The sequence below is a fragment of the Pteronotus mesoamericanus genome, unplaced genomic scaffold (assembly GCF_021234165.1).
Source record: "Pteronotus mesoamericanus isolate MK-2021 breed Mesoamerican mustached bat unplaced genomic scaffold, CSHL_Meso_final scaffold_371, whole genome shotgun sequence".
Classification (NCBI taxonomy): domain Eukaryota; kingdom Metazoa; phylum Chordata; class Mammalia; order Chiroptera; family Mormoopidae; genus Pteronotus; species Pteronotus mesoamericanus.
Genome location: NW_026555314.1, coordinates 3,645,620 through 3,658,599, shown reverse-complemented (window position 1 = coordinate 3,658,599; position 12,980 = coordinate 3,645,620). Strand labels below are relative to the sequence as shown.

The 12,980-nt window shown below is 57.5% G+C and overlaps 1 protein-coding gene across 2 annotated transcripts in view; it reads right to left on the bottom strand.

Moving 5' to 3' along the window:
- PKNOX2 (PBX/knotted 1 homeobox 2) overlaps positions 1-12,980 on the bottom strand; it is a 241,302-nt gene that overhangs the window by 69,923 nt on the left and 158,399 nt on the right. For both annotated transcript variants that reach the window (XM_054592777.1, XM_054592778.1), the window contains one exon: positions 4,890-4,998. In XM_054592777.1, coding sequence (XP_054448752.1) covers positions 4,890-4,976 — 87 coding nt within the window. In that variant the 5' untranslated portion in view covers positions 4,977-4,998. The remainder of the gene's footprint in view (positions 1-4,889; positions 4,999-12,980) is intronic.

The window sequence follows — 12,980 nt, the reverse complement described above, 5'->3', positions numbered from 1 at the left end:
CGCCCAGATGGTCCCGGGGGCGCTGCCCCCAGGGGCACGGGAGCCGTCAATCACAGCCACAGAAAAGGCTTAGGGGGACGTTCAAAGCTTCTGAATTAACTCCACTGCTGCAAAGCGAATGAGTTTCCCCGGCAGCCGAGCAGAGCGCCCTGCAAGGCAGGGGCTCCAGCCCTTAAAGAGATGAGAGGCGTGTAAAGTGTGAAAACATCTGAACCAGCTTCTGCCATCACAGCTGCGAAGCCTGGACAGGGGCCGTTCAGAGCCAGGCCCCGGCCACCCCCTCAGCCTCCAGCGAATGAAACCAGCATGGGAACCCTGATGACTGATCAAAGGTCCAGCTTCCCGGGGTGTCCGCTGGCCTGGCCCTGCCCAGGTGGCAATGGAGCAGGGAGTGGGAGGGACAGAGAGGTCTGGCCTCCCTGACAGGGCGGGCCCAGCTTAGCTTCCCTGACAGGAAAGGTAAGATAGCCTCACCTTGACCCCAGATCCCCAAGCTCAGTTTCAAGGGTTCCTGAACACCATCCTCCCCGCTCCGCGGGCTGCAGGAGGACAGGAGGGGATGGAGGGACACTGCTTTTGCCAAAGGGTCCCAAGGAAATGCTTGACTTCCTTCGGACGTGAGCTTCCCACCTGGCCCTGAGCTGAAAGTTCTGACTGCCAGTCCCGCCTCCCTCTGGTCAGTAATGAGGCTGCATCCTCGGTGAATTGCCAAAGCTTCTTAATATGCAATATCATCCACTATCAAGTCATGCTACATAAGTACCTACATGTCAGTTTGTTCCTAAACTGTTAACTGAGTGCCCTCCTTCAGAAGGGCTGTGCCTAGCGGGTGAGACCAGCACCCACCAGGATTTCTGCTTTCTGGTCTAACACTCAGGCCCTGCCGTGCTGGGGGTGAGCGGACAGAGAAGGACTGAAGACTGAACACACGCACAGCTAGACCAGATACCATACTTGCCTTCCTATAAGCCAAGGGCGAAGATATTTGTGGAGCGGCACATACGTGTCTATGAGGAAGACGGCGCGGGGTGCAGAAGGCAGGAGGTTTTGTGTACGGATAAGGTGAGGGAGGGGAGGCTAGCAAATCCCGAGGGTTTCCTGCCATTGCTGGTGGAGGTCCCGAGGGGAGATTTTTGCCTGGTGGGTAGTGTTGCCTGTGGGATGTTACAGGACATGGGAGACCTAGAAGGGCGTTTGGAGGCGGAGAGAGGGCACGAGAACGCAGGATTCTGGGAGGGACCGGATCGAAGCTGGCTGGGAGGGGCGGCAACAGTAGGGAGCCTAACAACTTCAAGAGTTTTGTTAGGATCAGAGGCGCACTGGGGCTATGGGAGGAGGGCGTCGTGAGAGTCTGGGCGGCGGGTGGCCAGGCTGCGGCAGAGATGCAGAAATTCACACAATACGGAGGGACCGTCTGGATCAAGGGCCTAGGACAGCGCACTGCACTTGAGGTGCTACTCTAGTTAGACGGTGGCAGGCGCTGCGACCCTGGCCGACCTTAACAGGAAGCACCAGAAGGAGGAAGCAGGTAACAGGAAGCTTTCCCATGGCCTCTGTTTTTGCGCTTTCTAAGCTCATGGTCTGTCTGCAGCGCACACTGAGCACAGGATCCTTACGCGTGCTCACGGAGCTTCCCCGTGTTGGACGGGAACAGGCGGAGGGTGCACGGCACGGCCACTATCCTGCCCGGTGCGCCCCCCGCGCAGGGCCAGAGCCATTACTGTTCCTCTGCTGAAGCGGGAGGAGGAAAAAGAGCCTCCTCATTTTTAATAACTTTATTCCCCAAACTTCAAAAATGAAATTGCCAAGTTAAGAATTTGCCTTGGAAAAAAAATTCTAATTTATTATAAAGAAGGGCCGGGGCTTGGGAATTTTTTTAATGCAGATTCCTAATTTTCCAAAGTGAGGTTCTCCTGTGCATTTGAATAGATTACGCTCGGCACTGCTGGCTCTCAGCACAACGGGAACGTTATTAAAACGACTCCACGGGTCTCCGAGGGAGGGCTCCGCTCCTCGCTCCCTTTTTCATTTTGGGGACTTCACATTAGAGACTGTCCTTTTTGACTGTGGAAGAAATTGGGTTTCCGGGGAGGTGATCTGAAGATGTGTTCAATGGTGCAGGCCTTGAGGAAACAAGTCCTGCTGGGTCCCCAGGTAATGAGATTAGGCCTCAAGGATGGGGATGATGTGGGGATCCTCGCCAGATGGCCTTGTGCGCCTGCCCTGTGCTCTCACTGGGCCTGGCTTTCCTGAGGACACTGAGTGCCAGAGAGCGGCTGGGCTTCCAGCATGATGAGCACTCGAGGGCCGCGGAGCAGGGCTTCCTCCGAGAAGCGGGCCCAGCCTCTGGACATCACAATGGGAGGAAGGCAGGAGGGCCAGAGCAGGCGCCCCAGCAGAACACTCACAGGGAAGACATCTCTATGTGCAGGCCACTCTACGCAGCCCCCTAGAGTGGGGAGAAGAGCCCTCCAAAAGCCGGCTGGCCTCCAAGTCTAGCCCCGGCCAGAGAGATGGCCTTTTCCGGGAGCCTTCGTGCTGGCTGCCTATCCCGCCACCACCCGCCCACCACTCCATCGCTGCCCTAACTCCTCCCATGATTCCTGGTTCAGACTGGTTTCCTTGGGAACCAGCTCCGGCCTAGGGAAGCCCGTGGCAATCTAGCCATAGCCTAGCGGCCTAGCCGAGGCCATAAGGGTCCAACCTTGGCCTAGTCGCTTTGCATGCATGCTGAGATTCCCTGCCAGAGTCTTCACTCCTGGATATCTGGGGTCACAGATAGGTGTGCGGCTTCCCCAGGGCAAATTACTCCCTTGCTGTAAGTGTGATTGATCGATTGATTTATCTCCTTCCTTTTTTTAAAAAAATGTGAGTAGTTTCGATGGTGAAGCACTGATGACCCTTCGCAGAGGAGAGCCTTGAGACAGTCCCTGTGTTGGGGAACAGGAGCCTCCCTTTCTCACCCAAAAGGCCAGAGCAGCTCAGGGGTGGCTCCCAGGGTGCTGAGCGCCCCAGGACGGTCTCTGTGCCCTCCTCGGGCAGTGGGGACGCAATGACGCTCAGCGGCAGGCGAGGCGCCTCTGCCTGCCCTCACGCGGACCAGCGTTTGTGGGCAGCGCAGCCTCTTCCTGCGGCCCCCTGTGGCCTGCCGCCCTGTCCCCGAGCCGCAGGTGTGGCAGTGAGGCCCTTCGTGCCACCACCTGGTGAATGCAGGCAGTGTCTTATCACCACGCCCGCTGCTACGGGGGGTCTTGGGGCGCAGCATCCCACTACAAAAGAAACAGCCAAAGTTCCTGCCTCTTTACCAGCACCCCGGGGTCCCCAACGCTGCCTGAGCAGGGGACGTCAGGGTCCTGCGTCTACTGAGAAGGATGATGCTTGTCCCCGTTGCGGACGCTGGGTTCCCAGGTCTCCACTAGTCCAAGCCGCCTGTTCTTCATTCTCTCTGTTAAGGAATGGACTGTTGCCCGCCTGGAAGCTTTCACTGGGGAGCTGTGTCAGGGCCGAGTCCCGCCTGGGGATCCATGGAAAGCTACTGACAGGGCGGAGGGTTTGGGGACGTGAGAGCGGGCTGCGGGGTGAGCCGGGAAGGGGCAGAGTAGATACGTGGGAGCAGCGGTGGGGACAGAAGGACCTGTGCCCGAAAGTTGGCGAATGGCCCTTCTGCAGGCTGAGGAGTCCGTGGGTTTACTTGCTGGACACTGTGTAAAGTGTAATTCCATGGGGGAGGGATAACAGGACGGAGAGAGTAGCTGCTATGTGCTCCCTCCCGGCGGGGTGTCAGGGCCGGAGGACCTAACGTGAGCAAACGTCCGCCTACCCTGTGATCACATGTTAACGCCCAGCTCTGCTGCGTGGACCTTCTGTGTGGTCCACAAGAGCAGCTGTGGTTGGAGTGGCTACTGAGGGGGGATATCAGGGCAGGGTAGAGGCGGGGAGGAGTGAGAAACACGGCCTGGCGCACAGCATCACTGCACGTTTGCTAAATGAATGAATGAATAGTCTAGCTGGCTGCATTTCACATGACAGAGACTCGATAAATAATTATTGAATTAACATTGACTTGCGAGACCAGGATGGAGAAAACAGGACAGTGTGAAGGTCAAGGTCAGAGGATGGAGGCTTCCAGAAAGCGCAGCATCACAACTAACTCAGAGTCTCAGAAGAACGAAGTGTGGGGCGAGGCGCATGTCGGGGAGCAAAGGTTAGAAGTGACCGGCCCAAGAAAGCTGGGCCACCTTCCAGGAGGAGGGGAGGAGGCAGTAGGAAGACGGGGCCAAGACGCCGCCTTCCACAGAAGCTGCGGCCAGATGGGAGTCTCTGAGGAACTGGGGGGCTGCTGTCTGAGCTGAGGGACGGAAACTGGGGACCCAAGGGAAGGGTAGGACGGCGTAGAGAAACAGGCCTGGCCTTTTCCTGGGTAGAAGCTGAGCGAGTCCTGAAGAGAAGGGAGACTCCCCCAATAGGCAGGCAGAGAAGGATGGACAGGGGGGCTCTAGTGACCATGAATGGGGGAGCCGATATAAAGCAGCCTCTGGTTAAAAAGTTTCCCCAAACACTCGAAGGCGGACTCCATTTACCTGCGTCTCCCCAAGTAAGGAGTTTGGAGCATTTGTCTGATTCTGCTGTGAGCGGGAAGCAGTGTTGGGTGGGGACAGAACCATGACTTGGGGCTCCAGGCAACGGTCCTAGATGCTGGCGAGTTACCCAGGTAGGATCCGAACCCTGTGTTTGCCAAGTGCAACGACTTCCTCCCAGGGCCTGCGTTTGCGGGGCTCTCTCTGGAGAGGCCTCCCCAGGCTGGACAGAGAAGAGCGCAGAGCACGCCAGGCCCTGCCCTCGGCCCCTGCAAGGCCACGCACCCCTCCCGTCGGCTGGTGGGCACTCACCTGTGGACTGTCCTGGTAGGGTGGGGGAGGGACATTTTGCGTGGCCATCATCGTCAGAGCTGGGGCTGGGGAGGCATGTTGCATCATGGGATTGATTCACATCAAGGATCTGTGGCAGGAGAAAGGGGGCCACATGTTAATACTGAGCACTGGGAGCCGGGGAACCAGCGGGTGGACATCTTCTGAGGCTGGGCCACCCGGACTAACCAGACACAGCAAGGGATGAGAGCCCTTCGGAGGAATGACTGGGAGCTACTGGGAGAGGCCTGGGAGGGGCTCGCTGTGAGATTTGACTTGAAAGAAACGATATTCAAATCAGATGTAAAGCAACCTGTACAGAGCCCTGCTTAGTTCAGCATCAGCTGGGGGCAGGGGTGGGGGTGGGGAGGGGGGCCGGGCAGGGAGGAGAGGCGGCGGGGACATGGCTAGGGGCAGCACAGCGGCTTGGAGGCCGTTCAGGCACCGGTGGGACGAGGGTGCTTTCCCCGTCCCAGGCCTCCCGAGCAGCCCCCGGCACTGTGGGGGCAGGGAGGCCTCGCCTTTTCAGCTCCAGGCCCCACCTCTCTGCCCGCTCCCAGGTGTGCTCACCACACCCCCTAGTGGTGGGAAGGGATGTGGGGCTCAGGTCCCCTTCTCAGACCAGAGGGTGGAGGACGCAGCCCTGGGGACCTGTGAACACCTGAGAGCCTGGGGAGCGCCCAGCACCTGTGGGTCTTTCTACGTGTGTGTTTGTGATTATGGGCGTGTGGAGGTGCTGCCCATTCTGCAGAGGGAGGCTTTCCTTGTCTGCCCTCCACGTGGAGTCCCAGCCATGCAGGGCCAGAGGCGCCATTGGAGCCCAGTGGTCCTCCCCCTTCTTATGAGGTGGAGCCAGAGGCCCAGGGGAGTGATGTGTGTGTGTGTGTGTGTGTGTGTGTGTGTGTGTGTGTGTGTGTGTGGGGTGGGGCGCTACTGAACAGGGATGGAACCCAAGTCTCCAGGTCCCAGTTCCTGGTCTGCTCTCCTGCATCCCCGACGCCCAACCCACAAGGGGAAGCAGGCTGCGCCCACTGGGCCTCCAAGCTTCCTCTTGAGCCAGAACGTGCTGCTGTAAGTGGAGGCAGCCTGGCAGTGCCCCCCCAAGGTAATAGGATGCCCAGAGAGCTGTTTAGCTCAGCAGATGCCCTGAAATATTTAGAGCTGGAAACCACAGGCTAGCTTCCTGATACAGGCCTGTCATTGTGGGGCATGGTGACGCCTCAGAGCTTCGGCGTGAGCAGGGCCTGCCCCCCAGAGGGAGGGTGCTGATGAGCCGAAGACCTTTGTGAGCACAATACGCAGACTTGCTTCTCCCTCTCGCTCTCCCCACCCCGCGCCCTCGGGGGCCTGATCCCCTCTCACCACGCCCTTCCCCAGCGTCTTTCAGAATGTGCATACTCCTGAATTCTGTGGGAATGTGAGGGTGTTCTGGAGCTGCCTGAGTAGGGGCCAGGGGGCGGTTCTCCAGGGCGCTATGTGGTGTGATGTGATGTGATGTGATGTGTGTGTGTGTGTGTGTGTGTGTGTGCTTTTTCAAGAAGAGGAGAAAAGGTCAGTTCTGGCTGACCCCAGTCTCCGAGGTACCATGTATGCTTGACCTTAAGTGCACACGTGAAAGCACTGCAAGTCCAGAAAGTCATTCAAATAATACCGATAAATGTCAACTGTGTGCAAAGAACGGCACTGTGGGGTATGGGAAGATGGATGAAAGGAAGCAAGGTCTTCTGTACAAGGGGCACTGCGAGTGGGGGCAGGCAATGGTCCAGCGGAACGGGGAGAGGAAGCGGAGGTTCCCGGCCGAGGTGGCGTCTCCTGTGCCGGCAAGGCTGGACGGCAGGGCATTCCTTCCCCGTCGCTCCTGCTGCCGCCCCGGCCTTACTGCAGAAGGTGGGCCCCCTGGGTGTTTCTGCAATAGAGGCACCAGGGCCACCCGGTCTCACTGAGCCCTGAGACCCAGATTCACAGAGAGGCTCCGAGAGGCCCAGAGCAGGGCCCAATCTTTAGAAAGGGAACCGATACCCGATTGTATGTCTGGGCCTCCGCCTGGGTGGAGGTAACCATTCGAGGAAGGCAAGGACAGAGTGAAAAGTTCCAGAGGGGAAAAAAGAAGATATAGGCTCCTCGAGACACTGAAAAGAACTTCCAGAATTAAGGGTTTTGAGAGACTCGAATGGGTGCGGAATCTCTCCTTTCGACCGAGGGAATAAAGGCAACGGGGTATTTCAGGGGTGTGTTAGGCTTGCCTTTCCTGGGACTCTGGCAGATGAAGTAACATTTAATGGGCCCACGGGTCCTGAACACAGATCCCTTCTGTGGACACCGATGTCAAATGCTCCTTCCCAGGAAGAAAGCGAACCTCCGTGGGGCTGTAGTGCCAGTAGCCTCCAGCAGAGGGAGCCTGGGAGCAGAATCTAGGGTGGGAGCTCAACAGGCGGTTTTCCGGGCAGCTAGTTCCGTCCTACGTGGGGTCTGGGTCATTCTGTAACCTCATTCCAGGATGAAAAAGTCATAGTGAAGGCAAAACGAAGGAAGTGAAATGAGAGGAGGATTTGGGCTAAAGGGAGGTGCCTTTAATCTGCATTCTTTTGTTCACTGTCCAATGAATGGGAGGTCAGGTCACTGTAGAGTCACTGTCCCTAGAAATATTTGCAACACCATGAGGCCCAGCCTTCCTGGGGGTTGGGAGGGGTGGTTAGGAGTGGTCTGCACCCAGAAACAGCTGCATTGAGACTGAGAGGAGGTTTTCCAGTCCAGAGCCAGCCTGCTGGCCTCAGAGGAGGCAGGAAAAATTTTCCAAGGATCCAGATGGCCATTGCCCCTCCCCGTCCCCCCCGGGGTCACCACAGGCCACTAGACCACTGCCCCATTGCCCTCTGAGGCTTCTCCTGCAAGAGAACAGAAGGCCTTTTCATCAGGGGCTTAAGTTTCCTTCTCTGCTCACTCAGGCTCAGAAGCCTTTGGTAACCTGACACTGCAGAGACCGGTGTCCACCTTCTTTTTCTTGTTTTAATCCTCACCCAAGGATGTATATTTATTGATTTTAGAGAGAGAGGAAGGGAGCAAGTGGGGAGGGAAAGAGAGGGGGGAGAGAGAGAGAGAGAGAGAGACAAATACTGATCCGTTGCCCCCCTATCCAGTATGTGCCCTGATCGGGGATTGAAGCCACAACCCAGGTACGTGCCCTGACCAGGGATAGAACCGGCAACACTTTGGTGTGCGGGACGACGCTCCAACCAGCTGAGCCACCCAGCCAGGGCAGGTGCCCACCTTCTTTTCTTCACCAGCTCCCCAGCACACATGTGCTGCCCCACCCTTGGGAAAGCCCGCCAGCTAGGCTTGGGGCGTGGGGGGCAACGTGGAGCCATCTGGGGAGGAATGTGGGGTCTGACTCCTCTGGCCGGAACCCCCACAGCTGGGGTGTGGGCAGCTCCTGGAGCAATCTCTGGGTGTCTGGCCCTTCGGGGACGCCCACCCTTCCTGCACTTTCTTTGGGAGTGGAAAGGGAGCAGCCCTCGGCTTCTGAGCATGTGTCAGGGGCTGGGAGAAGCTGCACCGCCCTGTCCAGAGGCCCCAGCGCTCTGTTACCAGACACCAGGGCACCCGAGGGAGTACAGCCAAGGCTGCAAATGGAGAACACACTGGGAACAATTTACCGCAGGGAAATTTCCCATCGAGGACAGGCTCACGTGGAAAGATTGCTTTTAATGCTGAAAACCTTTATTATATGACAGCTAGGAGGGGGGAAAGCACCCTAATGCAACACTCAACCCCACATGATATCCAAGGAGAAATAATTTGTGTCAGTGATATTATCATCAAAAGGAGCTACAAATGCCATTTTCCAGATCTGGGGAACCTGTGAGGCAGTGTGCCTGGGCTGGGGTGGGGGCGGGGCACGGAAGGGCACAGAAGAGGCAGGAATGGGCAGCTCTGTCTCCCCAGCGCTGTAGCTCCCCCAGCCCTGCAAGGGAGGCCCTCAGTTTGCAGCCCAAACTGCAGCCTGTTGACAAACAGGCTTAGAAACAAAAGAGGAAGCTCGTTAGGAAGAAGCTCATTAGGACTTGTTGACATGAAACCCATTAGGCCAATTAACATTCCATTAACGGCCTGGGGCATGGAGGGGTTAATGCTGCCCCTAGTAATTGGGCTGGGGTGCTGGGGCTGGGGGCCCAGGGCCTTAAGGATGAGAAACCAAGTCTAATTGGGAACTCTCTGGCCAGCTGGCCCCACAGCATCTGCTCCTGCTCCTGCTCCAGCCGGCTGAGACCACACTGCATCCTGACTGAAGTGGGGTGGGGGAGAGGGACCCGCTCCCCTCTGGTTCTCCACGGTCCCACCCCCGCTCCAGACTGGCGACTGGGCACAAGGACACGGAGGGGAATATTTCCGCCCTCTTGGGCTCTTGGACTCTGAGAGTCGTGCTTTCCTCATCCAGCCCCCCCCCCCCCCCCCCCTTTCTGGACCAGTTTCTTATTCCTGGGGAAGTCAGTCCCCTTGCCTCTCAGTTAGATATGACCTGCCTCTCACCAAAACTCTTTGGAAGAGCTAGAATCCTTGAGACCAGAGTCTAATCCATAGGAAGAGCATTGTAGGTTAGGATAGAGGGATGGGGGAGGGAGCCCCGGTCTGGGCCAGCCAGCCTTCCCTCCCTCCCACCCTCCCCTGCTTCCTTCCCTCCCTCCCCAGCCTGGCAGCTAAGAGGCACTGCCCAGGGTCCCTCAGGAGCCCTTCTCCTCTGCCCTCTGACACAGTAGCAGTATTTTCATTATTTTCCTTCCCTTGCTACAAGCAGAGGCTATAGAAGTCCTATTCTCTGCCTGGGCCTCAATTTCCTCATCTGTAAACCCCCCCATCCCCCCACCCCAATCAGAGCCTGTGCTTGGGGTCAAACGTGTGGATTCCACACCCAGCTCTGTCACTTCTTTGTGGCCTGTACAAGTCACTTTCCCTCTCCAACTGCAAAATGAGGGATTTCACCAGAATATTCTGAAAACTCTTTGCCTATGGTTAGTTAGCACCGAACACAAGCTTAGCTGAACGGACTAGAAACAGTTGGACCGCAGCTTGAGAGCGAGGGAAGGAGGCCCCTGAGGCCGGAGAGCTGGGGGCCCTCCTCCGCCACCAGCCCAGAGCCCCCAGGTGGTTACCACTGCCTCCCCCACCAGGCTGGCCCCTCGGAGCAGCTGCCCAGGCCGGGTTCTGACGTCTAGACAGATTTGCAGGAGGCTGAAATAACACAATGAACTCAGCAGGAGGGACCAAAAGGCTGCATTAGTAACCAGGCTGGCTTCAACTTCTCCCTCTGGAGCAACCGCCTCAACCTGGCGCAATCCGTTTATTTTCCTTCAGCCCAGAGAGCTTGGTCCACAACGCAGGTCCCGGGCCCTGCGCCCTTCCTGTGGCCGGCCTGTAGGTGGCGCCGTGGAGCCCGCTTTAATTGCATTATATAATATAACCTGTTTACTAAATCGTGTAATCAGTCGCCTCAGGATTTACAGCTTTGGATGTGTACAGAGAATTGGACTTTGAGTCAAATTTAAAAACAAATAAAAATGAGAGACAGCTGTTGCTGATAGTGTGATATTCATCTTTTGGAAACAAATGCACCCCGCTGCTATAAATTACGCCTGGAAAAGAAGTGTTGGTGGTGGGAAGGAGTTGGCTAGGTCTCCTGAGCTGGCAACTGCGAGCGATGAATCTTGAAATAACGGTGTCAACCTGTCACTGATTTCATGTGACTCTGTGGATTTATCTAAAGAAACACAGGCACGTGCACAAACACATATAGATACACCCCCCCCCCCCCCAGGTCTCTTCGCAAGATCTGGAAACGGCTGGTAATCACAAGGCAAGGAGCTCAGCAGTCCCCGCACGTGGGTGCGTGGGGTCAGCGCTGGGCAGTGGCAGGCAGAATGAGACCAGTGTGGGGATGGCGGCGGCGACAGGGTGCGTGAGGGGATGCACCTGTGGCCTGGGAAGCTTTGAAATGAGAGGGGGTCTGGTTAAAATGTTTCAAAATGATGGAAAAGTGAAGGGGTCCTTGAGGAAGGATGGGAAGTGTGGCCAGCTCCCCAGGAGCACCGCAACCCCCTCCTCCCCAAAACACACAGCACAGCAAACTCTGGCCCGGGCCTTTTCACTCAGGTGCTCTGGGAGCTTCGGGGCCTGAGGTGACAGAACGCAGGGGCTCAGCAGATCTGCGTCCCCCGGCTTCCTGCTTCAGGGCGCTGGGGGCAAATGGGAGTTCTCTAGTCCAATGCGCCGAGGCTCCCAGGGCGGTGGGGGAGCAGGGTGCAGGGTGCTGCCGCTGCAGGAAGGACGGTGGGGGAGGCGGTGAGCAGGATTCGCTCTCGGGTCGGGCCCTCCCACCTCCCAGCCCCCACCCCCACTCATTACACGTTCTAAAGGCTGGTTGGCGGCACAGGTTGACAATGAGCCACCGCTCCATTATCCAGGTCCCGGGGACACTGGATGGGGCACAGAGCCCGAGCCCTTGCAGGATGTCCCAGCCAGGAGGGCTGCTCCCCTGGGCCCTCTGGCTCCTGCTTGGAGCTCTCGGTGGGAAATAATTCTGTCCTGACTCCCGCCAGAAGCAGAGATGACAACCAAGACAGAGGGCAACTCGGGCCCTCTGGCCACCAGGCTCTCGGCACTAATTGTCATTCGTGACCTTTCTGGGAAGCCTGCTCGGGAGGTGGCACCAGGTCACACCCTATTGTTGTGATGCTGGTCTCCAGGGGACAGAGCAGAGACAGAGCAGAAGCAGCATTCAGAAGCAGAGTTCAGGACTGGACTGCAGGCTTTTAGTGCCCCGAGAGTTGGGACAGTATCTCCCCCCTGCTCCCTAGCCCTCAGCTGCCCAGTGGAGTGAGTGGTCTCTGGAAAGTGGACAAGCCTCTGTGAAACCACAAAACCCCGAGACCCCCGCTCGCACCGGGAGCGTGGCCTCTTCCCTGGGCCTTGTGGTCCTCCTTCGAAAGGCCTCCTTCTCCCCTCCTTCCCCGCCCCCAAAGCCATTTTGCTCTTTGCTCTTTATCTGGAATAACAATACGCCCCCTGTGTTGCTGGGTCAATGGGTCATTTACGCCCTCACTGACTCCAGCAAAAGCCTGGCTGGAGAGACCCAGTTGGGGGAGGGGAGGAGGATTTTTATCCCCTCATCCCTCTGTGCCCACAGTTTGGGTTTGGGGGGGAGGGAAGGCTTAGTGGTCACACAAGGCAGAGGATTGACTGCACCCTGGGTGTGAGCGGGGCTGCTGGCAGCCACAGACCCACGTTACCCTTTTCGCCCCGACCCGGTCTCGCGAGAGGAGCCCCACGCTGCCCCGCTGCTTCCCGCCTGGCCTCTCCGCTTCAGGGCATTCCCACCGTGGGAAAGGACTCAGGGCAGGGCCCGGAGTCCAGGGCCACTGCTCTCCCTCCTCGACTCGCCCAGTTTAGCTGCTTTTCAGTGTGGCTTCAAAAAGTGAACCAGAAACAGAATTAGGAGAGAGAGCCCGGCTCTGCCGCCTGGCTCTGCCCTCCAGGCCCGGGCCAGCGAAGGGCGGCCCCCTCCCCCACTTGGGTTGTCACACCTTTTCTGGCTTCCAAAAGTCGCTGATATATTTTACAAACTGAAACAGCAATTTAATTCCCCCTGATAGCGGCAATTGTCCATTAGATCTTCCTACCGAGGAGCTTAACAATAATTCCTTTCATCCAACTGCTCGCTGCTTCCTGATCTGAGAATCAATCCCAGCCTTACGGGCAGGAAAGAGCTTTCCCATCGCGCTCCCTCCAGCTCTTAGCACCTGATGAAGGTCCTCACCTCTTTAGGCACTTTACAACTTGGCAACTCTTGCCCTCTTGGTTCCCTTAAACAAAATAAAACAGACAGACAAACGGAAGGGAACGGAGAAAGCATGCTCGCTGTAAGAAGCGCCTGCGCCTCCTCTTGCCTGCCTCCCCAGGGGGACAGCAGTGCGGCCCTGATAGTCACCTCCAATCTGCTGGGAAGCAGGGGCTTCTCCACCCCCGAGGGGCATCGCTAGTCTGACCCTAAAGTCACATGGTCCCACAATGGGGCCCTGCTTT